Source organism: Calidris pugnax, unplaced genomic scaffold (genome assembly GCF_001431845.1).
Source record: "Calidris pugnax isolate Ruff unplaced genomic scaffold, ASM143184v1 scaffold20, whole genome shotgun sequence".
Lineage (NCBI taxonomy): Eukaryota > Metazoa > Chordata > Aves > Charadriiformes > Scolopacidae > Calidris > Calidris pugnax.
Genome location: NW_015094510.1, coordinates 31,216,546 through 31,243,331, shown reverse-complemented (window position 1 = coordinate 31,243,331; position 26,786 = coordinate 31,216,546). Strand labels below are relative to the sequence as shown.

General features: G+C 39.6%; 1 protein-coding gene across 2 annotated transcripts; it reads left to right on the top strand.

Moving 5' to 3' along the window:
* Positions 1 to 4,014: 4,014 nt before the first annotated feature.
* On the top strand, positions 4,015 to 26,389 carry LOC106902500 (chromosome unknown open reading frame, human C11orf70). 2 transcript variants are annotated; one of them, XM_014966020.1, is made up of 7 exons: positions 4,015 to 4,138; positions 4,623 to 4,704; positions 6,376 to 6,448; positions 12,054 to 12,220; positions 14,472 to 14,644; positions 21,856 to 21,922; positions 26,251 to 26,389. In XM_014966020.1, exons 1-7 carry the CDS (start codon positions 4,029 to 4,031, stop codon positions 26,380 to 26,382), a joined length of 804 nt encoding a protein of 267 aa, XP_014821506.1. In that variant the 5' UTR covers positions 4,015 to 4,028; the 3' UTR covers positions 26,383 to 26,389. The 2 variants fall into 2 exon arrangements, with proteins under 2 accessions (XP_014821506.1, XP_014821507.1); XM_014966021.1 differs by lacking the exons at positions 4,015 to 4,138; positions 4,623 to 4,704 and adding an exon at positions 4,777 to 4,837.
* The last annotated feature ends 397 nt before the right edge of the window (positions 26,390 to 26,786 follow it).

Sequence of the window (26,786 nt, the reverse complement as noted above, 5' to 3'; positions counted from 1 at the left end):
AGGTTCAGGATCAGTGGGGTTCCTGGCCAGGCACAGGCATGCTGTCCACACAGCTCCAGCGAGAAGAGAAGCAGGGGCAATAGCTGGGGTTGAAATGCAGCTGCCAAGCCAAGAGGATGAGGCTCCCATTGAAGTGCCTCACAGCTCTGTCCCACCCAGATCTTCTCACAACCACCTGACGATCTTTATGCTTATAAATACTTGAAGGGTGGGTGTCAAGAGGATGGGGCCAGTCTTCTTTCAGTGGTGCCCAGGGATAGGACAAGAGGTGACACACACAAAATTGAATATAAGAAGTTCCACCTAAATATGAGGAGGAACTTCTTCACTTTGAGGGTGGCAGAGCACTGGAATAGGCTGCCTGAAGAGGGGGTGGAGTCTCCTTCTCTGGAGACATTCAAAACCCACCTGGACATGTTACTGTGCAACCTGTTCTAGGTGGCCCCGCTTTTGCAGGGGGGTTGGACTAGGTGATCTGCAGAGGTCCCTACCAACCCCATGTGATTCTGTGATTCTGTGACCCAAGGTTACGGCAGAGCTGGCCGTGACTGCAGGCAGCCGTATCGCTGGAGAAAAGCTGTTGCTGAGTCTCTGCAGGGCCCTGACACTGTGACCCAGAAATCAGCTCACTAGGACAGTGGAAGGTTAACCCAGGGGACAGGAAACCAGCCCTAGCAGTTGAGGCACTTTAGATGTAAAAGCTGTGAGCTTCGTCATGCTGAAAGAGGCTAACAGCCAGATTTCCATCTTCCTGGGTGAGGGTTGGGTGTGTGGTAGAAGGTGGCCAACATGAGCCCGTTGGTTGTGTTTTTAAAGAAAACCTCTGGCAGTTCTCTGCAAGCAGAGGTGTTGGTGCCTGCCTTCCCCTGAGGATCCAGAGCCTGGCTCCAGAGTGGACAGGGAATTCTGCCTTGCAGCCTTGGGTTACATTGCGGGGGGAAAGGAGGATGGGGGGGAAAGGGGGAATTCAGATATACCACGGTCTTTCCTATTTGCAGTATTTAAAGGGTGGCTACAAAGAAGATGGAGTGACTCTTTTTACAAGGAGTCACATGGAAAAGACAAGGGGTAATGGGTACAACTGACTCCTGGGGAGATCCCGATTGGACACAAGAGGAAAATTTTTCACAATGAGAACTCCCAGACACTGGAATAATCTCCCCAGGGAAGTGGTGGATTCCTGATCATTGGACAGTTCTAAGATTTGGCTGGACAGGTTGATGCGCCATCTTGTCTAGATTGTGCTTTTACTAAGAAAGGTTAGACCCTTGAGGTCTGTTCCAACCTGTTATTCTACGATTCTGTGATAACTTGCAGGTATTTTAATTGGCTTCCATGGTATTCAACTTCTGTGTTTCTCACAGACTTGAGCCTTCAACTTTTATCAGTCCAAGTGCCTAGAATTGGGTGCTGGCACCCTGTAAATCTTTTGCAGTAGCTGGGCCTGACCACAGCGCGCAGAGGTTTCCATTCCGGGGGGGGTTCCAGTTCTCATTACAGACAAAATGAAGGATCTGGACCTCAATTTACTCTCTATCAGACTTCTCCTATGGTACTTTAACACTGGAGAGACTCATTTATTTCACGGATGTCTAATCATCCCTTTCCTCCTCTGTTTGGCTAATTCATGTGGCTTAACTATCCTTGGGCGATGCTGAAGACTTGTGCAGGAGGGAGGGAGGAGCTGCTGTTCAGGTTCTTCACCACCTCCCCGACCGGAACGGGCTGCTGCTCCCTCACCAGCTGACCTTTGCCTTAAAGGCTGATGCACTTCGCAAAGGTGCAACAGGGCTGGTCCTCTGTAATTTGACTTGTGTTTGCCATGGAAAGGCTGGTTTGTTTGCCTTGCACTTAAGGCCCACAGTTTATTCAGGACTGTAAAACTCTTCAAAATCACACATAAGTAAATATGTGAAAAACAAACAAAGCTGAAAATTAGTCTGTTCAAAAAGCGAGGGTCTACTATTGCTTAATAATTTATACTTACAAGACTTCATTCTGCAGCACAAAAATATATTTTCCACCCTCCAAATACCTTCTGTGGGACCATAAAATCATTAACTTTTAAAAAAACAAGTTAAATGTTTGTGTTTAAAAGAGTACTGTGCCTGACTTTGTACTTCAGGCTCTTACGAATGACATCAGAGGATAATGAAAGTCCCAGTGTTTAAACTGAAAGTCCCAGTTTAACTTTTATCATTGTAAACTGCTTAAAACTGGAAATGTTGAATTATAAAACTACGATAGGTAGATGGCACAACATTAAAGAAACTATTTCCGTAGTTGAGAGCTTCCTGTCCTGATCCTCCTGAGCTGGTCCTGAAGTCCTTACTCATTTCCTTACTCCTGATTCATCAAAGCATTTAAACGTTCTAGATTTCAGTGGGATTTAAGCATATGCTGCTTGATTCAACACTTTAATCCAAGAAAATCCTCACTGAAGTCAGCAGGAATTTTTGCCCCAAAAGAGCTAAAGTTTTACTCTTTTTTTTTTCTTTTTTTAGTCCTGTATTTGAGTCTCCATAACTTGAAATTGAGAATTTATGTGTTTGTTAGTTGTTGCTACGCATCACTCCCTGCCCAAACCAGTTCTTTCACTTTGGCTATTTAATCTCTGGCTAGTAATACTAGTGGCAAGAGCAATTTAACAGATGGAGTAGTGCTGGAGTAGGTGGAGACGTGTTGAGAATAAGGTTATAATAATTTCTTTCAGGTGCCTCCCCTTTGGATCATATTTAAATACTAAGAAAGGCACAGTTTTTCTATATCCCCTCTTGAACTGCCTCTACCATTTACACATCTTGAAGCATAGTGTACCTTTATTTTCTATTGTTGGTTAGGCGTAAGTAAATTTTTTTTGAAAAAAAAACACATGGAAGCATGTGGGAAAATACTTGGAGAAAACAGGATGGAGAAGACACAGGGGAATGGGTCCTTAAATGTCCCAGAGCTGCTACACTATATCTTGATCTGCTGAACTGCAGCCCTCTGGCATAAGCACTCTTTGACAAAATTTAGTGAGTATGTAGTAAGCAATGAATCCTACCCAAGCTATGTTAAAAAAGGGGTTTTTAACAGGCTTATGGTATCTGTTTCTTCTGAATTCCTTTGGTACAAGCCTGTTAGAGTAACATGTCTTACAAGTTAAATCTGCAGGATGTCTTTTAGGGGCTGATGAGACAAGGGAGCGTGCGTTGGTACTTTCAGCTCTGCTCCCCGCTGCACCTTTCTCTTCTGTTTTCTAATCAAATTGAATGTCATTCAGCTTAGTTTGGGCTTTGTTGTTGTTTTGGGTTTTTTTTATTAGAAACAAACAAAAAAAACCCCTACTGCTTAACTTTTACTTAATCTGCTGCTTGGCCCAAGCAGCAGATTAATGGGAGAAGGACATTTTTGGAGATTTGCAGCAAAGCTTTGGCAGGAGGGTGGATTGCTAAAGGATACAGTGCGAGATGTGCAGCAGCCTCAAACTCTCCCTGCTTTCCTTGCAAAAGGGCAGGAAATTCCCCAGGTTTTGCAAGGTGTCTCTTGTTTTACTGGACTCTAGAAATAACTTCCTTCACTAATGATGCATTTTCCTTGAATTTTCCTCTGGGAAGAGCTTGAAAGCACGGCCTCGCTACTCCCAAATGGCTCAACACCCCGGGAAGCAAGAAGCAGCCCTGATTCATTACAGTTTCATAATTCGTAACTTTAGGCTTTTCATAATTCGGTTTGATGGTGCTGTATTGGGGGTGGCGTTGTTTGAGCCAGCAGTGGTAGGCCCTGCCTTTGCGTGTGGCCTGCGAGCCCCGCCGTTCGCAAGCCTGAAAGTTTTCCCGGTGCATGGACAGGAGCGGAGAGGAGCGGGGAGTCAGCTGGTGTTCAATTTGGGGATTTTGTGGGTAAAACCCAAAGAAATCCTGTCAGAAGGGGGACCGCCGGAGCGGCGGAACGCTCGCGAGCGGGGCCGGCCCCGGCGGCGGGAGCGCGCCGGCCGTGCACCGCCGTTTCCACGGCAACCGCCGAGCCGCCGCCGGGGCTGGAAGATGTCCGCCGGCGACCGGCGCTGCCCGGCCGGCTTCGCTTTCCGCTGCCTGCCCCAGAAAGCTTTCCCCTGTCTGGAGGACAGGGACATCGGGGAACGGCTCCTCAAATGGTGGGAGGGGGCCAGGCCGCTGCGAGAGGCGTCTCGCTGAGGGGCGCCGAGAGGCGGGCGGGAGGGGAAGGGGAAGGGGCGGGCGGTGCTGAGGGACGGAGCCGCCACCGCGCCCGCGGGGCTCCCACTCTGAAGTGGCAGCGGGTCCCGGTCTCTCTTTTCTCCCCTCCCCCTTCACTGGAAGCCTCCTCAGTGTTTTTCAGGCACGAAAAAGGCTTGTTCTGAGGAGCAAGGCGTTTATCTTTGCCTTCCAGAGCTAGCCGAGAGCCATTTCAGCTCCGCAGCGTTGCTCTGATGCTGCTCCGGCAGCCGTCGTGCGGCCCCTGCCCCTCCAAGGAGGGGGTTATAAGTGAGAATGAAAAAGAGAAAAAAGAAAAAAAACATAGTTGTGGTTAGAATAAGGCTTTATGTACTAGGCAAATTTGCAGAGTGAATAAGTACCTAGTAGGCCTACAGAATATTTCACCTCATTTTTCCATTTCAGGTCCATGCAAGGCAGGATCACAGCACAAGCCTTCAGTTTTGACCAACAGTTTAGGCCCTATCAAAAGGATGAATTTGTCATGGTAGCTCTAAGTCTTTTATATTTTAAGTTGTTTTTTTTTCATCCAGGGAATTATAGCTATTGGAAAGCTGCATAATGGCAAACAGTGTAGCAGCGTTAACATGCTATTTGCCTTCTCACTTGTCTTCTTGAAAGTAGGTAATTTAGGTGTGGTGCTCAAGTCTTACTTTGTGGGTTAACTGTATTGTCCAGTAAAAATATTTTAGTCTGCACTAATGTTACTCTGTTTTAAGAGGGAACAATTTAGTCATTCATGATTCCTGAGAATGGGAATCTGAACTGGGTGCTGATTTTGGCCACCGCATTTCATGTTGGGAAGTCCACCCAGGCAGAGACTTTAAACAGCGTACAGGCAGTTGGTACACTTGCTCACAGCTATTACTGCTTTGTCACAGTAAATACACCATGCAATTAGATGTGCATATGCACCATATATCTGAAAACACAAGATTTGAAAATGTGTTGGATACTGTTGCTTTATACTGGGATTTTGGGCTCTCAGCTTTTAGAGACTCAAGTCTTTTGCTGATTTTGTGTCCTCCACTTTTGTTGTCTGCAGTGTCAAATCTGTTCATCTGTTTGCAGACAGAAAAAAATAATCATCTGTGATTTTAAAAACACTGTGGTTTTTACATCTGCTGTTTTAAAAACAACTCTTTCATTTGTTGTCTGTCTACTTTATATTGTTATTCTGGGTAAAGAGTTCAGCCTCATTGTATTTTAAAGCAATTCACTCAGAGATACACCAATATTTCATCTCCCACTGATAAACATTTCAAATGCTTGAAGTTTACAAAATACACATTTACCTTCCCAATGCTGTCTCCTTTGAATTAAAAATGTAAAAATATCACTATGAAATTATGAACTCCGAGTAGCTGTGACTTATTGGAGAACAAAGGGGCTGTTACATTATATAGTCTGATCTCTCTGTATCCCAGAGAGGTGGTTAAAGATATTTGGTGATGCAGAGAGTGAAAAATCAATCATTTTCTTAGCAGCTTCTTCAATGATTATTCACTCTGCTTGTATGCATATACATAAATGTGGGTTTTCTTAGTTGGCTTATCTATCACTTAAACTTGTCAGCTACCAACATCACTATGCATGTCTCCTTTTTTTAACTGATAAATCAATAATATTGAATACTTCAAATCTTACTGTGGAACATCTTCTCCATCCCTTCAATAACTTATGGGTGTCTTCTGTATCTGTTTAATAATTCTTGTGTGCCTCTACACTTCTTCAAGCTTTGAATTTATTTACAAAATGTAAATTTCACAATCATACTTAACATTTCATTTTTTACTTCAACAACATTGTATGCAGAGATAGAATTGTTTCATCTCTTCTTGGATTTTCTCTACCTCCAAGGATTTCATACAACCTTTTTTTTGTGTTCTCGTACTAAAAGTGCATTACTGTAAAACCTTAATACTGCATATATTAATATGTACATGAAGATACCTCAAATACATAAAAGACAGTGGCTACACAAAGTTACAAAAACATGTATTTGGTGGTATGATAGTTAGTATCCAAACTGAAAGATCATGCAGAATCTACTTACTAATTGGATGCTTATAATTTGCTTTGAAAGTACCCTAGGCACTATAAATGATGATTTATGTTTAATTTCATTAATTTATATTCTCTTATTTTAATATTATAGGCATTTTTTAATGATCAAAATGTGAACTCCAGTTTAAAGTTGCTCTCAGATTCAGGACAATGGACTACATTGGGTAAATTTAGAATAAGTTAATTTAAATCTTAAATAAAAAAATCTGTAACTGTTTTCCTCTAATTTACCATTTGGTAATAATGACAGTTGATATATGTGTATCTTCACCTGGTTGAAATGTGTTACACTTTTTTTTCCTTGACCCCTACATCATAGAGGGGTCATACATCACCCCTACATTCGATAAACCAAGCCACTAGAGCTGGTTTTAAGTGGTCTGTAACATCCAGTTCACCTGATCATGTATCCAGACACAATCAACTGCACTAATTGGGGAAGTATAGTTCTGCCTTATTCAGATAATATTTGGAGAAAGACACTCTTCTATAGATGCAACCACCTTACTTGGGACAGATCTGAGATTATTGCTCTGTTGCAAATGAAAGTTGAGAGAGCAGGAGATTAGATAGAGCACTTCCCCCAGCTCGTGTGAATGTGTGATCTGCAGGACAAAAGTGATCTAGGCACAGAAAAAGAGCTGTGTGATAGGTTACTCTAATTGCAGGCATGGCATAGGTTGACTTCTAGTTTGTTGCCATATCATTAACCGCTGATAACACTTGATTATGTTTGTAGATGGAGATGAGACACTAAAGGAGAAAGACCAAAGGGAAATAGCACATGATTTTATGTCACCACTTCAAATTGTATTTTTGGTTATATAAAAGACACACAAAATTTCCTGGAAATTGCATGTGATAATGGAGTGGGATTTTATGCATAATGTGAACTCTGATACCACCAAAGTGATTTTCCTTAATAGGAATATTTTAAAAGGGGGTAGTGGGAAGTCATCAGTTCTTTTGGTTTGTCTGCAAATACTTTACTGTGTGTAAATATTTAATGGAGCTTTGGGAATTTTCTAACTTTTCCATTTCAGCTCTCTGGAATTGGCATAGGTTTTCCCCACTATATACAATGACACTAGACTTTGCCACCTTTTTGTCAGCAAAATCCACTTTCCAAACACAGTATCCGGCTGTTAAAACAATTGAAATATATAAGATGCAAAAAAATTCTTAGGTTCCCCTTCAGGTACCTCTTTTTCACTCTGGCAAGCACAAAGAAAATAAATATATTTCAAACTGTGGGTAAACCTTTTCCTGCTTTAGGCAAGAATTTTTTTAGGCTATCTGTCTAGCCTGTGACTTGCCAGTCCCTGTAGTGAAGGTCAGTAGGTTACATACCTCGTGTTTAAGAGCGGAGGGTCACTTGCCAAGTATTCCAGCTTAACTCCTGATTCTGCTCACTCTTCCTCAGCACAGAAGTAATGCATTTTCTTCTGAGGACTGGAAGGGTTCCCTTTCTAAATCCTGAACAGCTGGTGTACCCCATTTGCTCTTAAAATTTCATCTTCCCATTCTTTGCCTATTTTTGGTGAGGAATGTTGGCACATTTTTCTATCCTTAGTCTTCATGTGCATTTTTTGAAAATATAGTAAGAATTAGCTTTGAGTGGGAGGAGGTAAAAATCATCTTCTAGTATTTTCTTCTTCAGATATGCCAATATATTAATCCAGATATATAATTTACTGTGGAGTAACTCTTTTAAAAACAAGTTCCTATAATGAAAGAAAATACTGGAAATGGGCTTGTTTTGCTTTTTAGAAAATAGGAAGAAAATTACATAATCTAGATTGATTCAAATACTGTTATTTATTCTCTTGCAAACTAAAATGTTAGGGTTTTTTTTTTCAGGGGGTAGATACTTTGGATGCATAACATAAGTGGGTTTTAGACAGGTTCTTAAAAACCTCCCTTCTCCTCCCTGCCATGAGCTGGGGCAGGAAGTATTTACGCACCCAAAGAAAAATGTCAGCATCATATAAAGCATCAATATAGTATTACTTTACAAGAGTGTTTGTTTTCATAATCCTTTTGTCTTTTTTCAGGCTGTGGTCCCCTTTTACCTTCTCACTAAGATTTTTTTTTCTTTTTAATTCAGTGAGTGTGGTTTCACTTTCATATTTATCTCTAGCTCTTCTCTGTTACTTGTCTATCTCCTTTTCCTAAAATCTGTTTCTAAAAGTTCTTTATTACTTTTTTTTTCTGTGTCTAATCTCTTTTTTTTTCTTCTCTTGACTGCTTTTCTTCCTCACCTTAATAGTATCAGACCATAACGGCCTTGGTCTCCATCTGTTAGATCAAAAGGTGGCATAAAACTTGGGTCCCCAAGGAATGCAGCATTTACCCGTCTCCCCTACTCCCCAGCGTGTTGCGATTCCCGGTAGAATTGTCTCAAAGACTTCAGCTTTAACATTACTTGAAATATAACATTTTAGGTAAACAATACGCAGGATATTCTCTAGTCTGCTTCATCTGATCAGACATATAGCTACCTATCCTCCTGCCACACTCTTTTGCCTGTTGTAGTAGGGATATTTTTTCTCTCTTCTTGGCTGCAGGGCAGAGTACCTGATAGCTCAGTCGTGTGCTTTAAGCCCTCCCCTTCATCTGTTACTCTTGTATTTCTAAAATAGAAGCAGCAAAAGGAACAAATTCGATGCATACCAAGTAATGTCTTGAGTCCTGTGTTTTAAATAGCTGCAATGAAAACTAAATAGTAGTTTTTCCTTGGACACATTATTGGCCTTGCACCTGTCAGCAGTCTTGGGGAGGCAGGATTGTATCTGCTTAAGCTCAATTAACACTTGAAGAGTTATCTTCAAAGGGATAGGGTTACTGTCTTTTTGTGTAAATAAAAATTAAGTATTTGCCTAAGAAAGATTCTTGAGTTGACGTATGTACTTGAAACTCTAACGATTGCTGTCTTTGGAATGGGGTTTTAAAGTCTGGAAGCAATTTTTTAGGCTACGGTTAGAGGTTATCATTTGCAAAAAATGTAGATGTCATTTGAACCTATAAATCATCAACCTGCACCTTTTACTTTTGGAATACCACCTTTTTAGTACAGAGCACTGAACTTGCATTATGTATGTTCTGTGTGAACTGTTCTGTAAACAGTAAGTTGCAAGACATTTCTCTGAGATAAAAATTTTCCTTAAACTTTGGAGGAATTCTAAATATACCTAATCTGGGGTTTGTCTGCCCCATAGTAGGTATGCAACGTGTTCATTCAAAACTATATTGGCAGCACTTTATGGTATTCCAGAGCTAGCTGTTATAAGAAGCTTAATCTACTTCAGTACCTCTCAGCTCTTTGTTTTCCACTTGCAGAGTTGTCAAGGCATTTCTTCTTCCTATTTTACTGCTCACTTTTACAGTGTTATTAAAACTGATCACTCTTTTCCAGGAAATTCTGAATCTCCAATTTCAAATCTCACCTCTCAAATGGAGAATAAGAGCTTCCAGTATACTTAAACTTTTCCATTTGTAGTTTGGTTTTCTGAAATACTGAATAGATTACAAAGTTCTTGAATTTTTTTTTCCTTGATGAGATTTTTCATAAAATCTTGTGTCAGAGCAGAAGTGTGTTTCCTTTCTTCCCCCTCCCCCAATAAAATCCTAACAATTTGAAGGCCTATACATAGCTCAATTTCTTATACATTGAGGTCAATAACTGGCAAAATGTAAGATGTCTCTTTTTTTTTTCTCAAGTCATTGAACATCTGATTTTTATTCAGTTTTAATTCATAGGACTTTACAAAATAATTTCTATGTTAGAGGCAAATTTAGCTCTTATTAAATCTCTTAGAAAATAAAAATTCTATCCCTTCTAAAGAAAGTAGGAGAATTAGAGGAGTTTGGAGGTGGAGGGGGGGGAGGAAGCATAAATAAATAAATAAAAATGTGTGGGTTTGTTTTTTTTCTTAAGTTGCAAGGCTGTAAGTCATGTTTTTTCTGACTTGTGATTTTGGTTACATAATTTGATTATTTTTTGATAGTCACTATGTGGACAGTAGGAGAATGTCCTAAACCTCTTTTCTTTAATAAAGAAATGGATATGTTTTTTATAACCATATCTGTGGATGTGAAGCCAAGCAATTAAAATCCCAAGCTTTTTTCTATAGCTGATTTTCTTCACATCACGTTGATCCAATAAAATAATCATAAAATTTCATGCCAGTATTTTTAGCTTAAGTAGGCACATTTTCAATCTATCAACTTGTAACTTCTAACTTTAATTTTTTTTCTTATTGTTGATCATGTAGGTGGTACGGTGTACCTGGGTTTAGATACCAAAATGCCAGTGCTACTTAACCTCCCTTTAACAATGTGTGAAAGAAATCCCAAGGACTTTTTGGAAGTGTGGAGGCAAGAGAAATTTTTGGTTATACTACGCTTGCAAAGATTAGGATCAGAATGAAATGGCTGGTGCTCTTGGAAGCATCATGGTTCATACAACCCTTTTTGGCATGTTTCTGTTCCTGACATACTGTCATCTAGAGTTAAATTTGTACACTTCTGAAGTACTGGTCTTTAGTGATCCTTTAGGTCAGTTTGTCAGGCCACCACTTAATTTTATCTTTAATTGTATGGTCAAAAGCCTTTTGATATTGTGATGTTGTTGAGCAGTCTCCCATCAAGGGAGCCTACAGAGGAGAAAAGAGAAGAGTAAAGCCATGGAAAGCTGGAATACTGTGAATCTTCTCTCTGCTGAGACACATTGCCCTTGTGTTGCATACTCACTCATGCTCTCCTCCCCTCTCCTGTTCAGCAGCACTTTGAAGGATGTTCAGTGGGACTTGGAGATGAGTAGAGAATGAGTTCTGTCATTTTGTCTGAACTCATTGACCATAGAGAGCTGATGGAACTGAACTGAGACCAAAGCTTCTTAAACATGGAGTCTAATGCTATTTGAGGTGCCGTAAGTTATCCAACACCACCCATACAAATTTGTAGATGTAACACTGTATATCGAAAAGATTTGTGCCCTTATGGACTGATCCCTCATTAAATAAAGTGTTATAGGGCATCTCAAATGGCATTAGATATTTGGGAGCAACAGGATCAAGCCTTGGATGACTTGCGAGCACAGAAACCAGAAAAAATACAGAAAAATGTGCTTTGCGCATAATGATTGCATTTAATACTCCTGATTTATACAGGAAGTGCTGATAGTACCTTTTTCATCTTCTGAAATACCTGGTTAGTAAAGCTTACAGTAGCTACAAAATAGATTTTTAAAAAGTTCAGATATAATACTTCAACCAAAAATTTAACAGGGCTGTGTTCATTTGGTTTTTGATTTTGTGGGGCGCTATTAGCAGCTATTGACTTTTGTACTTCATCATGCCAAATTTGGTATTTGTCCCCAGATTCTTCAAGGCTTAAACTGTGGAATATGATTTTCTGAGGGTGCAATCTAAGGCGATGTTGAGTTTCACATGTTTTTCATCTATTCCTTGTTTCGACTGATGGTGTTACCAACAGGGGGAGCAGACACAGGAGCCTTAATGGAGGGTAGCATTCGGATGAATTGAATGTTTTCTTTAGGCTTGTTTCTTTGTTAGCTTGGTTTTTTGAGACACTGTGTGATTGAGTCATACATATGTGATCTGTATTTTTTTAAAAGACTATGCCACACACAGCATTTAGAGAAGATGATTATTTCCACACCGTATCAAATTACAAATTAGTACATGGAAATTCTCCTATTTTATTTATTGCAAGAGACTTGGAGTGAAGCCTTCCTATGTATTTCAGGTTCCAAAGTCACAAAAGTTGAAGCTACGCTGGTGCCCTGTACACAGACTTCCATGTCATTTTTTGATCGGCTCTACTCTGAAGGAGTTGTTAGAGAAACTGGACATATTGTGAAATGCTATGATGACTATTACGATGATATTCTCATCTCTGATGAATTAAGGAAGGTCAGTATAGCAATGAATAATTTCTTATAATTTTTCATGCTCTACTAGGTATGGTAAGGACAAATTTTTCAGTATCTTTTTTTCTGACAGTACATATTTCCATGGTAAAAATGGGGGTGGATAGCCGTGTGATAGAATTGATTGAGGCACTGCAGTGCCTGAATGTGTGAAAGCAATGGCCCTTTTCCAGGTGGGCCCTTCTTCCTTTTTGGAGAAAAAGGTACAACCTTCTTCTGCCCACCCTTGTCTCAAGTAGTCAGTGCTGGTAAATGCAGCTACTCATTTGCCTAGAAGGGGAGAACAACTGGTGCCAATAGAAAGGTCCCATGATACCCAGAGCTGTGGGTTCACCCAACGTTACAGGTGGTTGATGAAACTGAATGTTCTCAATAACTACATCCTGAAGCATCCTGGTCAGGAATGCTGATCATAGGATATGTGAAGGCATTTAAGAAAAGGCATCTTCATATGTTTTCACTGAAACAAAGGAGAGGAAAATTTGGAAAGGGAAATTATTTTCTAGTGTAACACTGGAAAAGGACTAAATATAACTGCTGAACAGGCCTGCAAGGTAAAACCTGTTTGTTTACTCCAGTGGAGGTGTTAGAGAGCAGATTATTCTGAAAAAAGATCTCTCTGACAATGCCACCTTCTTAGTCAACATATGTCTTCACTGTAAGTGTTTTGACTTCATAAGCTAAAACTTTTTTTTTTTACTTATGTTTGTTTAGCATTAGCAAAGCATAGTGTGGGAGAACTGGATTTTTGCTCTTCCTTGTATATATAATCATCATAAGTACTAAATAATTATAGAGTTGCACTCATTTGCACTTGGCAAATCCTTTGAAGGCAATGTATTTGAACCAGTGACACTGGTTACAGGATGTGGCCTGAAATACTGGTCTGTCTTGTAAAGTTCTGGGAAAAGGAGAGAACTCCAGCTCAGGTTTGAATTTCAGATGTGGTTTGTAGCCTAGCAGTTCAAAATATTATGTATTTATTTCTAAGTCAGGTATGTATGAAATGTTTTTTGAAAATTAAGTATATTGGATGTAGGAAAGTTAGAGGCAACATTTAAAATAAGAAATTACCAGGATTTCAGTTCCCTTCCATTTTCCTTCCCTTGGAAGGGATGTGTGTGTCTGTAAGTTGCAAGTTGAAGGATTCACATTTGTTTGAAATGAATGTGATTCCTACTCACAAGACCTAAAATGGCAGAAAGAATTAAGAGTCAAAATCTTCCAGGAATGATGTCAAAGCTTCAGATGAAAATAGTCTGTGCCCCAGGATGACAGACTGTAGAGGGCAGCAAACTGTCTATCTCCAAGTGTCAGAGGGTGGCCTTCATCTGCAGAAGTCCATGTTTCTTTCCTACCTGTCACTTCTTCTCTTGCTTCGACCAAGAAGGGGGTTGGGATGCATATGAGGTGACCATCAACAACAGTTGCTTCCCTGACCCCTTTTTACGGGTTGTGTAGTGATGTTTTAAAGAGGGCCAGAGAGCCGTAAGCTCATGTCTAGCTTTGACCAGTTTGCCTGGATTGGCATCTGCAGTTTGGCTGATGTGACTCAACCTCTTGTAGCCATACATGTAGCCATACATTCCTGTCCACCCTTACAGTGGGCAGAGTTGGGCTAATCTAGCAAGTCCTCTGGGTTCACATACGATTGCAGCGAAAGGCAGGTGAGAGGCATGGAGCCAGCTGGAGAGCACGGCTGGTTTATCAAGGCTACAGATAAGGGCCCATTAGAGTGTGCAGTAAGGAATGATGTGAGTTTGAATGATGTCCTCTGGGACATCCTTAGGATTCCTTTAGAAATGTGAGATATGTGTGTAAACTTACAGTAAAGAAGCAAATGTAGGCAAAGTTACCAAAGACAAATTAATTGGCAGTGATCAATATACCAAATAAAGCTGGATTATTTTCAGATTATTGATTGTTTCATTAGCATGACAAGCCATTAACCAGTGAATAACAAGACACTTGAAAAATCTTCCTTTACCTCTTGTGGGCACAAATCTGACAGTAATTCTATTTGGTATCGTATCTATAACTTTTTAACATAATTGTGTCATTGGAGGAAGGTTTTAGAGAGAAGTACTTATTTTTTGCCATTCCTAGTTCATATATTTTACATGGACGTAAACTCAGTGTGACATACAGCAAAGCAGTTGCATTGTTTATAAACTTTTTCTCAAATGAGACATTTTCATCTATTTGACTTCTTTGTTATTTTCTTGTTCCACAAGGTGTTGCTTCTGGAAGATTCAGACCATTATGACTTATTCAGTCAATTGGATCGCAAGGAGTTTCTGTTCTGTCTTTTTAAGCACCTTTGCATTGGAGGAACTCTTTGCCAGTTTGAAGATGTAGTTGGCCCATACTTGGAAACTACAAAAGCTTTATATAAAGACTTGGTGAGGTAAGTGGTTTCTGTTTTATACAATTGTATATGTATGTGCTGTGCATAGATACTTTGTGTCAATTTCTGTACATTTATTGTTCATTACTGCTTCAAAAACGGGGCTGTTATTTAATCCATCTGCAAGCTTACTTGTCTTCAACTGTCAAAATACCATGTAACAATGGTAGTCATTCAATGGCAAAATATACACAATTTTAATGGCATCTGTCCCACGTAAAAACTTTTTTGATATTACATATATGGACATTGATGTTTTATAATTCACTCCCATTGTAAAGATTTTTGTTTCTGTAATTGTCTACTGAAAACATGGTGTGGCACTGGAACCAGATTGTGTTCCCCCTGTCATTGATAAAACGTCAAAAATTAAGTCTTGGTTGTATAGTCTTGGGCTACTTTCAAGCTGCTTTTGGTTTAGGATTTAAAAATTGAAATAATTCAGTTGAAATTTTTAGTTCTGCATATATTTTATTCCAGTTTATTTATTTATTTTTTAAATACAGTTGGATTTTAGCATTCTTAATTCCATAAATGCACTTCTCACAGTGTAAAGCTAAGGGTGATAGAATCTGGCTGTTGACATGACACAGTGGACTAACACACATTGTTGCTGGGTGTGGTGTATGGAATTCTTTGGAATTTTTTTTTTTCCTTGAGATTAGATGCGATTGATCAGAGGTTCAAATTCAGAAATGTTTTTTTTTATATATGCTGACTTCTGTGATTGACAAAATTTCTTATTTCCTGGTTAGTGGGAAATGGACTATAGTCATCGGTTATGCAGAGACTCACTCCTATCTAAGCTAATGGGAATATGAACATCATTAATGATATTACCAAAATTTTATATTATACTATACTTTGCCGCTCATACTAAGTATACGTGGGGTAGTATAAAGAAAAATATCAACCTAAACAGGGGAAAGCAATTGCAGACCTCTGAAATGAGAGACAGCACAAGAACTCTGCAATGTGGATACTAAGCAATGCAACTACAAAGACTTCGAATTGCTTAAAGTAGGAATTGATATTTTTCTTCCTTCTCAGATCTATTTGGAATGGTGTGATGACTAAATGTTATTTCATCTCCTATTTTAAGATTATATACAAGGAGTCCTGGTGGACAACAGGATGTCCATGAGCCAGCAATGTGCCCTTGTGGCCAAGAAGGCCAATGGCATCCTGGGGTACCTCAAGAAGAGTGTGGCCAGCAGGTCGAGGGAGGTCATCCTGCCCCTCTGCCCTGGTGAGGCCCCATCTGGAGTTCTGTGTCCAGTTCTGGGCTCCCCAGTTCAAGACAGACAGAGAACTGCTGAGGAGGATACAGCAGAGGACTACAAAAATGATTAGGGGCCTGGAGCATCTCTCTTATGAGGAAAGGCTGAGGGACGTGGGTCTTTTTAGTCTGGAGAAGAGAAGACTGAGGGGGGATCTGATCAATGCTTATAAATACTTAAAGGGTGGATGTCAAGAGGATGGGGCCAGTCTTTTTTCAGTGGTGCCCAGTGACAGGACAAGAGGTAAGAGGCACAAACTTGAACATAAAAAGTTCCATCTTCACTTGAGGGTGACAGAGCACTGGAACAGGCTGCCCAGGGAGGTGGTGGAATCTCTGTCTCTGGAGACATTCAAACCCACCTGGACATGTTCCTGTGCAACCTGCTCTAGGTGGACGGGCTTCAGCAGGGGGGTTGGACTAGATGATCTCCAGAGGTCCCTTCCAACCCCATATCATTCTGTGATTCTGTGAAAAAGATTGTGTAAGGTGTATTCATCATTAACTCTGCTCTTAAAATGTCTTTGGATAAACTTAAGAGTAAAATGTGTGTGTCTGAACAGAGATACCATGAAAGGATTAGACCCAGTGATTCTTAATCACCTGAATATTTCTTTACTTCTGTAGCCCTTACGTGTAGATTGCTGTATCCAAACAAAATACTTAAAACAAAATATTTGTTGTTTTTTGGAATTTTTGTAGTACTTAACCAAAGAAGCTTAGTAATCTTTAATAACTTCTAAGCAGCTTTCAGATTTTCTAATGATCAGTACTTTTCAGAGTGCAAGCTGATTTCATTACATGCTGTTTCTCAGGGTCAACTAAAATAAATTATTAAAGTAGCAGTAGAATAGTTCATGCTTTTAGGGAAACCACTGAAACAGAGAAATTGAGTGTTATCAATATTCCAGGATTTTTTAGAAAAAAAAGGACTTAGATTACTGCATGTATTAATTTAAATACTGTGATTAGTTACCAGGGCTTTCTTATTAGTGTGACTAGTTTTGATATTTTTGTATCATACGTAGATGGAAATCGAGTGGGTTCTTCAGAAACACGGAATATGACATAACAGGTTCCATCAGTGCTTCAGCTCTACCCTCCCTTTTCTTTTAAACCTGCAACTTGAAACAAGTTTGTTACTCTTAATCCGTGGCAGAAGTTGACTCTGCACTGACCACAGCTGTTTCTGCTCTTGTGTTGCTGAATTGACCTAGGAAAAGCACAGATCAAATCTGTTCTTTCACTTTCTTGCTTCCCTTTGCTGTTGTTTGCTTCTATGGATGTGCAAGTTTTGTTCAAAGCCACTCCTTTTCTTTACCTTCATACCTCCTTAAACATTTTCCCCTTTTTCCTTTTCCTGTTGTAAAATTCGATAAGGATGTCAAGTACTTCTTATTACTTAAAAAAGAAAAGTGGCTGCCAAAATCTTCCCCACAATTTCATCTAGCTTTCAAGGTTTGCTTTTTCTGTGCCCTCAACCTGCTCCCTGTTGGCCCCTTATATCTTTCTGTGATTTTTCTCTTGAGTGCTATTTCTGTCCTTTATACAGTATCAGGAGAAAACCTTTCAAGATCCAATCTTTTTTGGTGTTTGGGTGTTTGGTTTGGGTTTGGTTTTTATTTGGTGGTTGTTGTTATTTTTCTCAGTTGGCAGCTTGCTTTCTGTCCTCCAAAGTTTTGAAGTACATCTGCACGGTTCATGCGACATAACTGATCTTCAATATTTACCACGTGTTTCCATTTCTGTGCCTATACATGTCTGCTGGTTGCTCACTGCCATTGGAGCACATTAACACTGACTAACAGTTGAAAAAAGAAAATCACAATTTAACTAAATGTTTTATCTTGCTCCTTTGATATGAAAGGAGCCAGAGCCTGTCAGTCCCATGAGAAAAGCTTTTGACCTTGACATTTCAGATTTTCCCTCCCCCTTCACAATCATGGTTGTCCCTGCTTTGTCTCATTTCTTCCTTTCCCCAGTTTATCCAAAATGATGTTGCTCTTTTGTTACCACCTTCTTAAGAGAAGAATCCAGTGAAAGGATAAGCAATGCAGCTCTGCAGAGGGACGTTCATGGCACAGTCTTGACTTGATAGAAATCAATTTCTAGTCCATGCTGCACACTCTGTTACTTGCTTCATATTTGCACAAATTACACCAGAAAATAAAACTATGAAAATTACCTTCTTATGGCCTCTTATTTTCAGTAAACAATTGCTAAGGAGAGTAGTGGTCTCTTAAATTCTGTTTACCAAACAATTCACCTTCAAATTCCTGCTGAAACGAACTATTCTTTAAATTCTTCTTTCTTCACTGGTATCCTCTGTCTGGTTTCTTTTCATCCTGGGTTGCAGTTGGACTGGAAATTTTCTATTCTTTAGAAAGTGATACAAAAACTTTGTGTAGTATTAAATAATTCTGTAAACTGTACTCTTCTTAAGCTTTAATTTTTATGTCTTAAGGGCTCAGAAGACTTGGTGAAAACCAAATGGATAGCACAATAATTATTGGCTGTTAGCTGATGTGCATTGAAAAATTGCCCCCCCCAGATGAACTTAGTCTAATCATTATATACTTCCAGAGGCATAAACCACCACTGATCGGTCCTGTAACAGTTTTTCTTATAGAAAAGAACCTTGGCATGAAGAGTTCCCCAAGTGTCTCTAGTGCCAGGAGTGGTAGAGCTGTTATGAGCTTTTCTCTGCTTCTTTTCTTACAGCCTTTCTTCTGGCCTTTCCTGAGTTCTAACTCCAAGGCATTAGTGTTCAAAATAGTGCCAAAAGGTTTGAGATTTCATTTTGTTAAAGTGTTTCCATGTATGTTACTTTATTATGTAAGAATGCAATAATCTTTTGAAATTAGCCACTCTGTTTTAGGAGCACAGCTAGGAACTTCCAAATACAACTATTAATGGCAGACATTTTCTCCTTTGTAAAAAGACTAATAATTACTTCCTAATGAATTAATGCACAACTTGTTGTCTGTTACTAATCCAGCAGTAATTAGTCTGTGACCAATTGAATCCATCCAAAATTTTAGCATTGTGTCATATCCTGTGCAATGTAAATATTTTCAAAATCATTGTTGTAATATTTTTGATTTAGTTAAATAATACATTTACATGAGAAAAGCTTGTTAATTAAAATATAATCTATGAATCTTTGCTGATAAATCTTGTCTTCTGTACTTGACCCCTATTTATCTGACAGTCTCTTCAGTGTGGCAGCTGCTGTAGTATCTTGTGGTCATTGTTCTCTTCTTCCTTCTGTGCCAGGTCTATGCCCTTTCCCACCTAACAAATGGATTTAGGTGAAGGCATTGAGTTGCTCATTTAATGTTTTGAAAGCCTATTAATATATTGACAGTAAGGTTAAGATATAAATAGAACCCAAAGTGAGTAGAGAGATGATGAGGAAGCTTGCTCTTCATAAAAAGAGAAGAGATGCACGTTAAAGTGATGAAGGAATAACCTTATTCAATGAATAGTTTAGAAGTTACCAATTTGAAGGAACAAAAGGGGGTATTAAGACTATTTTCAAGGAAATACTATCCTATTCAAGAAAGCAGGGTATTTTTTTCTAAAACCTTTTTAGGAAAAAAAAAAAGAAAAAGAAATAGAGCAAATGAGCTTGTGGAAGGCAACCTGTTGTTTTGGGTTTTTTTTTCAAGTAAGCAAGGGAAGAATCTCATCTGATTTTGGCAGATACATTATTTTGCCTTAAAAATTAACCGAAGTTTTAGAAATAAACAATCAGTCTGAAAAATGACTTACAGGAAGCTAACCACAAGGGGAAAATTTCTCAGGACAGTAGAATAAATAGGAAGACTTATTCTCTGTCACCCCTTACTTTCGTATCCTAGATATGTATATCTAACATAAAAAAATTAAGAAACCAAAATTGAAAGCATTGTTTCAGACACAAGAATATGAAGCCAGAGTAACTAAAATACAACTCTAGCTTTTGGGGATGGTGATATATGGTAGAAAGTGCCAACCCCATTAACCTTCTACAGCTTCTAAAGTTGTCACTCTTTCAGCAGAGATGGTTGAGCAGTTTCTGAAGTGCTGCAGTTTACAGCCCAGTGCGTTAGCATAAACTGACATCCATGTTCGTTTATCTTAATATGCTGGTCTGTAAACTGCAGTGGTTCAGAAGCTGAGTCATGAACCAGTTGAGCTGTCCCTGCTGGGAAGGCAGTAATCTCTAGAGGGGTGGTAAAGCAGACAACCTGGGGCCAGGACCAGTTTCAGCAATGCTGTTTTAATCCACTGTTGAGTATATCAACATGGAAGTTGCAACAAAAAGATTCTGAGAAAGCCTCCTTACTGACTCACCACGGGAAGGATCAACTTCACAGTATTGGCTTAATTTGTACATGACTGTGTCATTACAGATGAAGTCAGTTAATTGGAGAGTCAATTTCTTTAATTAGTTGGAGAGATTGAATCAACAATTGTTGATCAACAATGGTTGTTTTGGGGTTTGTTTGTTCTTATAAAAAGAAGCTTTGTGAAAGCAGTGGTAATAGGGGGCAGCTGTGACAGACACCTTGGAGTGGTGCGGTGTGTAACCGGGCTGTGTTTAACTCACATCCTCTAGCAGCTTGGCTCTATTGGGACCTTTCCCAGGAGCTGAACCTGCTTGTGACAAGGCAGGTTTTGAGCTATGCGTTTGTTGGAACTGTGTATGTATGGGATTTATAAGACTCAACTGCCCCACAGGGAGTTAATGTACACAGGGATCTGTGAAATTAGATAAATCAATAGATGTTACGTGATCTAATTAATGAAGAACTATAAGCACCACTTAAAGCAGATCTGCAGAAAAATGACACATTTAAAAATATTTAAGTTTAAAATATGTTGAGATGCTTTGCAATAATATCTCAGTGTCATTAGTAAGTGTGATGAAAGAAATGGCACCGTTCACGGCAAACACAGTCTAGAAATACAAACATTCAGAACCAGTACCCTCCTAAGTTGCATTGCTGTCTATATATACAACGTTCCAAGAGATGAAAAATGAAGCTGAACTATAATCTTATATGAATTAAAAATGAACTAAAGCCTGCATTTCATTGAATCATAGAATCATAGAATGGTTAGTGTTGGAAGGGACCTTAAAGATCATCGAGTTCCAACCCCCTGCCATGGGCAGGGACACCCCCACTAGGGCAGGTTGCTCAAAGCCCCATCCAGCCTGGCCTTGAACGCCTCCAGGGATGGGGCACCCACGGCTTCTCTGGGCAACCTGTTCCAGTGTCTCACCACCCTCACAGTAAAGAATTTCTTTCTGGAATCTAATCTAAATCTCCCCTCTTCCAATTTAAAACCATTACCCCTTGTCCTGTCACTACACTTCCTGACAAAGAGTCCCTCTCCAGCTCTCCTGTAGGCTCCCTTCAGATATTGGTAGGCTGCTATGAGGTCTCCCCGGAGCCTTCTCTTCTCCAGGCTGAACAGCCTCATTTCATCACCAGTATGGCTGCTACTTCTTGCAGTTTGCATTAAGACACAGTTCACTTTGCAGGTTTTTTTCTCAAAGAATATATGAAAAGATTTTTAGAAAATGTTTAGCTGAAAAACTTTTCATAGCTATCAAAATGCAAGCTTTATATTGGAGTCATCTAGGCCTGGATAGTATTACTGTGATTTAGTAGCTGAAAATGGTGAAACCAACTAGATGGCTAGATGTGTTCAATAGCTTTCAGTAAAATGTCCTAATATCTGTGTTCTCTAACGGTGGTCAACATAGCTTCTCATGGTCAATGTGACATGAGTTGAATTTTAACTATTAATTTGAACTTGATTAAATTTGAGTGAGAACACAGTGTATATGTTAAAGATGTATTTATTAAAGGAAGGATTCTAATAATCAGTGCTCACTGTATTAATAATATTAAGTAGGTATTATTCTCCTGTATTTCAGTGTTCAAAAGGATCCTGAAACAAAAGAAATACGTATTATTTCTACAGTCTTCAGAGTGTCCGCATATGTAAGTATTAATAATTTTAGTACAGGATTTTACTGGGTGTCACATACATAACGTGAAAATAATGAATTGACATTTACACAAAGAAAACATAATATTCCATTTTAAAGGGTTATTTTTCCATAGTTGTTGTCATTCATGAACTCTTTCCCTGATCTCATCCTGTTTTCTCGTCCTCTTTACTTACTCTTCATAAATAATCACCAACTAAAGTTTTATTTGGTGGCTCACTAAAAATAGGTTTACTGGATTACACTTGAAGCCGTAACGGTCATCCAGAAACTAGTTTATGAAAAAACCCATGTCTTTAGGTCTGAGTAACTCTAGTTTTAGATGTACTGGAGATAGCGGTAAGGATTAAGAATCCACTATTGACTTTGTATAGTTCTGTTTTTAGAAATGTTGCAAGAGCTTTCTGAGTAGCTTGTATTGCATCTGTTTCTGTAAAGACTGCAAGAAGTTTAGTACACAGAAAGGCTGGGGTGGTGAGGTGAGCGCTAACCTCTTTCCCCCTCCCTTGTCAGGTCTCATTCCTATCTGTTTCTCTTGCAAAATCCTACATTTACCATCAAGATAAGTTTGAGAACTGGCTGCATGTTTCCTAGATTCAGCATATCTGTCATTTAATTGTTACAGTCGGATGAACTACTCCAAATTCTTCTTGAGTAACCAGAATATGTAATAATTAAATGTCAGATAATGTACCCACTTTCAAAAGAACTAGCTGATGTCATTTCTGACTGCACAAACTTCCCTGCAAGTTGCCAATAGCCCAGCTGTTCCTCTGTGGGTCATCATCTTGTAAGTACTATGTGTGATTCATAAAAGACTTTCGAAAGGTTTTTAAAAATAAGCACTTTATGGGTGTAGCAGACTGTAATAAAAATAAAATAAAAAAGCAAACCCCTAAAAACTTGATGTTCTTCTGTTATTAATGTTTCTTCCCCATCTCTGAATCACGTGTATTGATGTGAACTTGGCAGATTTCTATGTTTAGGTAGATGCATGATATTTAAGAGCTCCCCGAACTGTCTTTGTCATACATTATATGTCATCAGTATTAAAAAAAAAAAAAAAAAAGGGAAAGAAAATAAAAAGGACAAACTTTGGCAAGTTTTTGAAAACAAAAAAGTGGACAGATGAGAGAAAATACAGTGTCAATACAGAGCAGGCTCTCCTCTCTGGAGCTTTGGGAGACAATTGGGCTTTACTGCCCATTCTGAAATTGGTGGGGTAGAGAATTCTGAAATTCTGGTTTCCGTTAAAGAACATCCTGAAGAATTTTCTCTCAGAATAGAGAAAGGCTTAAACGGGTCTGTCTAGATTGTCTGATAGCTGTGTGCAGCAAAACTCTTTGAGGTCTACTTGGAAATTACAGGAAGGGCTCCTACTGGAACCCAAATATCTTGTGCTTGTGATGAAAAGTTTCTCTGAAGGAGGAAACTACATTTCTGCAGTAGATTTAGTTTCTGAGTTCATTTGGTAAATAACTGTAGTGTATGTTATTATAATCTTAATGTGGAGCTGACAAGTTTTAAGCCATGTTTTCTTGGTTTCTATCTGAAAGAAATGTATATCCCCTCTTAGCCTGATATAAATAATAATAATTAAAAAAAGCTGTTCTGGTAAAAGTGAGTTGAAGAGCATCTGAGAAGTTAGAGGAACACACATTTCTACAAGCTGGATTAATAAGTGGACAAATAAATATACTTGTATATTTGCACAAACACAAATGGAATCAGGAATTAAGAACTTCATGTAACACCGTGCTGACACCATCCCTTCCGTTTTATTTGGGTTTTAAGCTGTGGCTGAGAAGCCCTTGTTTTGGAAACAATGTCTAAAAAGGCACACTATTAGGGATGTAAATATGTCAAAGCATTAAGGTGTAGTTACATGTGTCTGTAGATGTGTTTAGCATCAAAACTGGATAGACATGGGCGTCACAGATCCCCTTGAGAGCTTTGGGGCTTGCTCATGATGAAACATTGGTACAACTGAAGTATTTGGATACCAGCTGGTATTTTAGAATTTTCTCTACCTGAACCCGAACTATGGCAGTGCCAGAAATTGGTGTAATGCAATTTATTCAAAAAGTATTTTTTTAAAAAAATTGTTGATTAAATGATGCAGTTTTGAGAGATGTTCAGCGGTATCTTTATTTCTGTATTATGCTATGCCTATGTGCTCTTAAATCATCAACTGATTATCTGTGTTCCTTCAAAGAAAAAACAAAATGATGCTACTCTGACATCAGTAAATCCATCATTACACCCTCTGTGTGTGTGAACCAAAGCCCACATTGCAGATCGAATTGGTGTGATTCTTAATTCATGTACATGCACCCTCTTGCTCTAAAAACCAGAGTAAGGCCATGTAGATTCCAGAGGCTTTATGCTCAAGTATTTTAGGGGTTTTATGACCTCTTTTACTAATTAAAATAAATTTAATAACCCTTTTAATTTAATCAGATTTTATTTATTATTTTTCTGGTACCAGGTATGGTATATTCTGGAGTTTCTTGAAATGCCTTGTTCTTGAAATGCCAAAACCTAACTCGGCTTTGCTCTTGAGTTGTTGAGCAATTTTTAGTGTGCCAAGGCTGCCTTTAAACAGTCAAAACCTCAGCTGACGTGGGTTGGTTCCATGAGGACTGCGGGAGTGGGATCTTCAGGAGCAATGGCAACAAAGTTCAACTAGGAATCACATCTTCATGTTGGTCTTCTCTTGCTTTTCTTCGGTTTCACGCATGAGCTTAGGTTATTTTTGGGTCAAACTCCAAAGGCTTTGTGATGCTGAGTACTGTAAAAACTTAAAGCTTGCTCTCTTTACTGCAGTTGAGAATTCAGTGTTTGATACATATGTATCCCTAAAAACCACCTGGCGAGAGCTAGGCATCTTAAAATTGGAGCTACAGAGCTTGTGTGCTGCCTTGCTTAAAAATAGAATGCTATTTTTAGCGTGTGGCATTTGACTACCATCGGAAAATGCTGTGAATAAACATTATCAACTCTCTACCTGTCTTAAACAATGCTTTTATGGTGGTGCTTATCTTAATTTAAGATTTATGGTATGGAATAATCCCCCAAAGGAAGACACCAGAACATAGAGTAGGGGGGTTCATCCTCTTTGAAATAACAGGAGAGAAAATGGGGTGCCAGTAACAGCTACTGGATAAAATTCACAAATGGTCCTGGGTGTAGGAATCGGAACCCGGACCTTTTCCTTCCAAGCCGACTGCCGTAACCACTGAGTGAGGTTACAGTTTTCATGTTTCCTTGGTCAAAAAAAACGATGGAATACTTTATGCAAAGGAAAACAGCTTCAACAGAAGAATGTGAGAGATGTGCCTCTAATCTGGAATAGTCTGTAGTCTGGGAGTCTAAATATTTCTTGGAGAAAATGGACAATAAATGCAATATAGCAGCTTCCCTTAGGCAAAAAAGTGGAGCAGAACCTGCATCTCTTCAACTCTTGTGTAAGGGTGTTGGGGAGCGGGAGGAAACTGTTAACGGGATTTAAGGAAAGGAGGTGTCACCTACATATTTGTTGATCTTTTAGGTATTCAGTTGTCAGCCTGAATGAATAAAATAAATCAACCCTCCCAAAATCCCCCCACCTGGTTTCTGGATCCCCACTGGATCCCGTCAGCGCTGAAGCTCTTACTGACACAGGCAGAGGGAGGGTGTCAAATGGGAGAGCCCAGTTCTGGGGCTGGTTCAGATGAATGTGAGCTTCCAGAATGAGGACTTTGGAGCTTGGTGCCTTCCTTCCCTTCAAACCCCTTCTGAGGACTGGCACACAAAATGTTTTCAGTAACAGTTCAAAGTTGTTAATAAGAGCTGTTAAGGAGGGTTTTGCTTAAACGCAAATATTTGAATCTGAACAGATGCATTAGCAAATGTTAAGTGAAAAAGAATTAGTGATAGAAGAGCTTTATGCATTAATATAGAGTTCCTATGCTTTTTCTGTTTCAAACGAAACATGATGGATCGTTGTATATTTAATAATCTGTATTTTGGGCTCTAATTGTGTAAACACATGCTTACATGTTTAATTTTACATTTTATATTAATATTACATTTACCTCAAGGCTATTGGAACTATTCCGACAGAACTACGGTGTTTTTTGTGGTGTCCATATCCTCATGGAGACGTAACGCTGCTTAAATAAACTATGAGTGCATTTATTCCATTTTTTTGCCATGAAATAAACTGTTACAACTGGAAGACAAATCATACACTTCATTGAGACTTTATGAATTGTCTCACGGGTGTCCACGTTGTCGCTAATACTGGTTGTGTTGGTTTTTTTTTTTCTTTCCTCTCAGGATGCTCACGGCCTGTGTTACCCTTCAAGCCAAAGCCACCAGCAGACCTTTGCCTACTGGGTGGTGGATCCCTGCCGGCGGCACCTCCACGTCCTGTACCACCGCTTCGGCGCGGGCTCCTTCGGCCGCTAGCCCTGCCCGCCGCGCCCCGCTCCGAGCCCGCCGCGATCTCGGGGGGGGGAGGAGGCGCCCCCAGGCTCCCCCCGCTGTTCCCCCGCGGCTTTTTTTTTTAAATAATGTTTTAGTATGGAATAGGCACACTTGTGAAGCTGTGCTCTTGGCAATTTTGCCCCCCCCCCCCCCCCATTCCCTCACCCGTTTAATCTAATAAAAGGTATTTCTCCACATGTCTCGTTATGAACCAGCCTTTCAGACCCAAGACGCGTAAATGCCGGGGGAGGCTCCGGGCTCGGTGAAATCTCTGCCTCAGGCGGCCCGGCCCGGCCGAGCTCCATCCCTCCGCTGCCCCGCCCCCCCCAGGTGAGGCGAGGGCAGAAGGGCCGACGGGCCGGGCCCGGCCTCCTCCTCGCACCGGG

Coding starts and splice junctions, on each gene's coding strand:
- LOC106902500 (XM_014966020.1), top strand. CDS start 4,029: ATGTCCGCCGGCGACCGGCGCTGCCCGGCCGGCTTCGCTTTCCGCTGC. Junction 6,449..12,053: donor AGGACAATGGACTACATTGG/GTAAATTTAGAA, acceptor TATGTATTTCAG/GTTCCAAAGTCACAAAAGTT. Junction 21,923..26,250: donor TCTTCAGAGTGTCCGCATAT/GTAAGTATTAAT, acceptor CTTTCCTCTCAG/GATGCTCACGGCCTGTGTTA.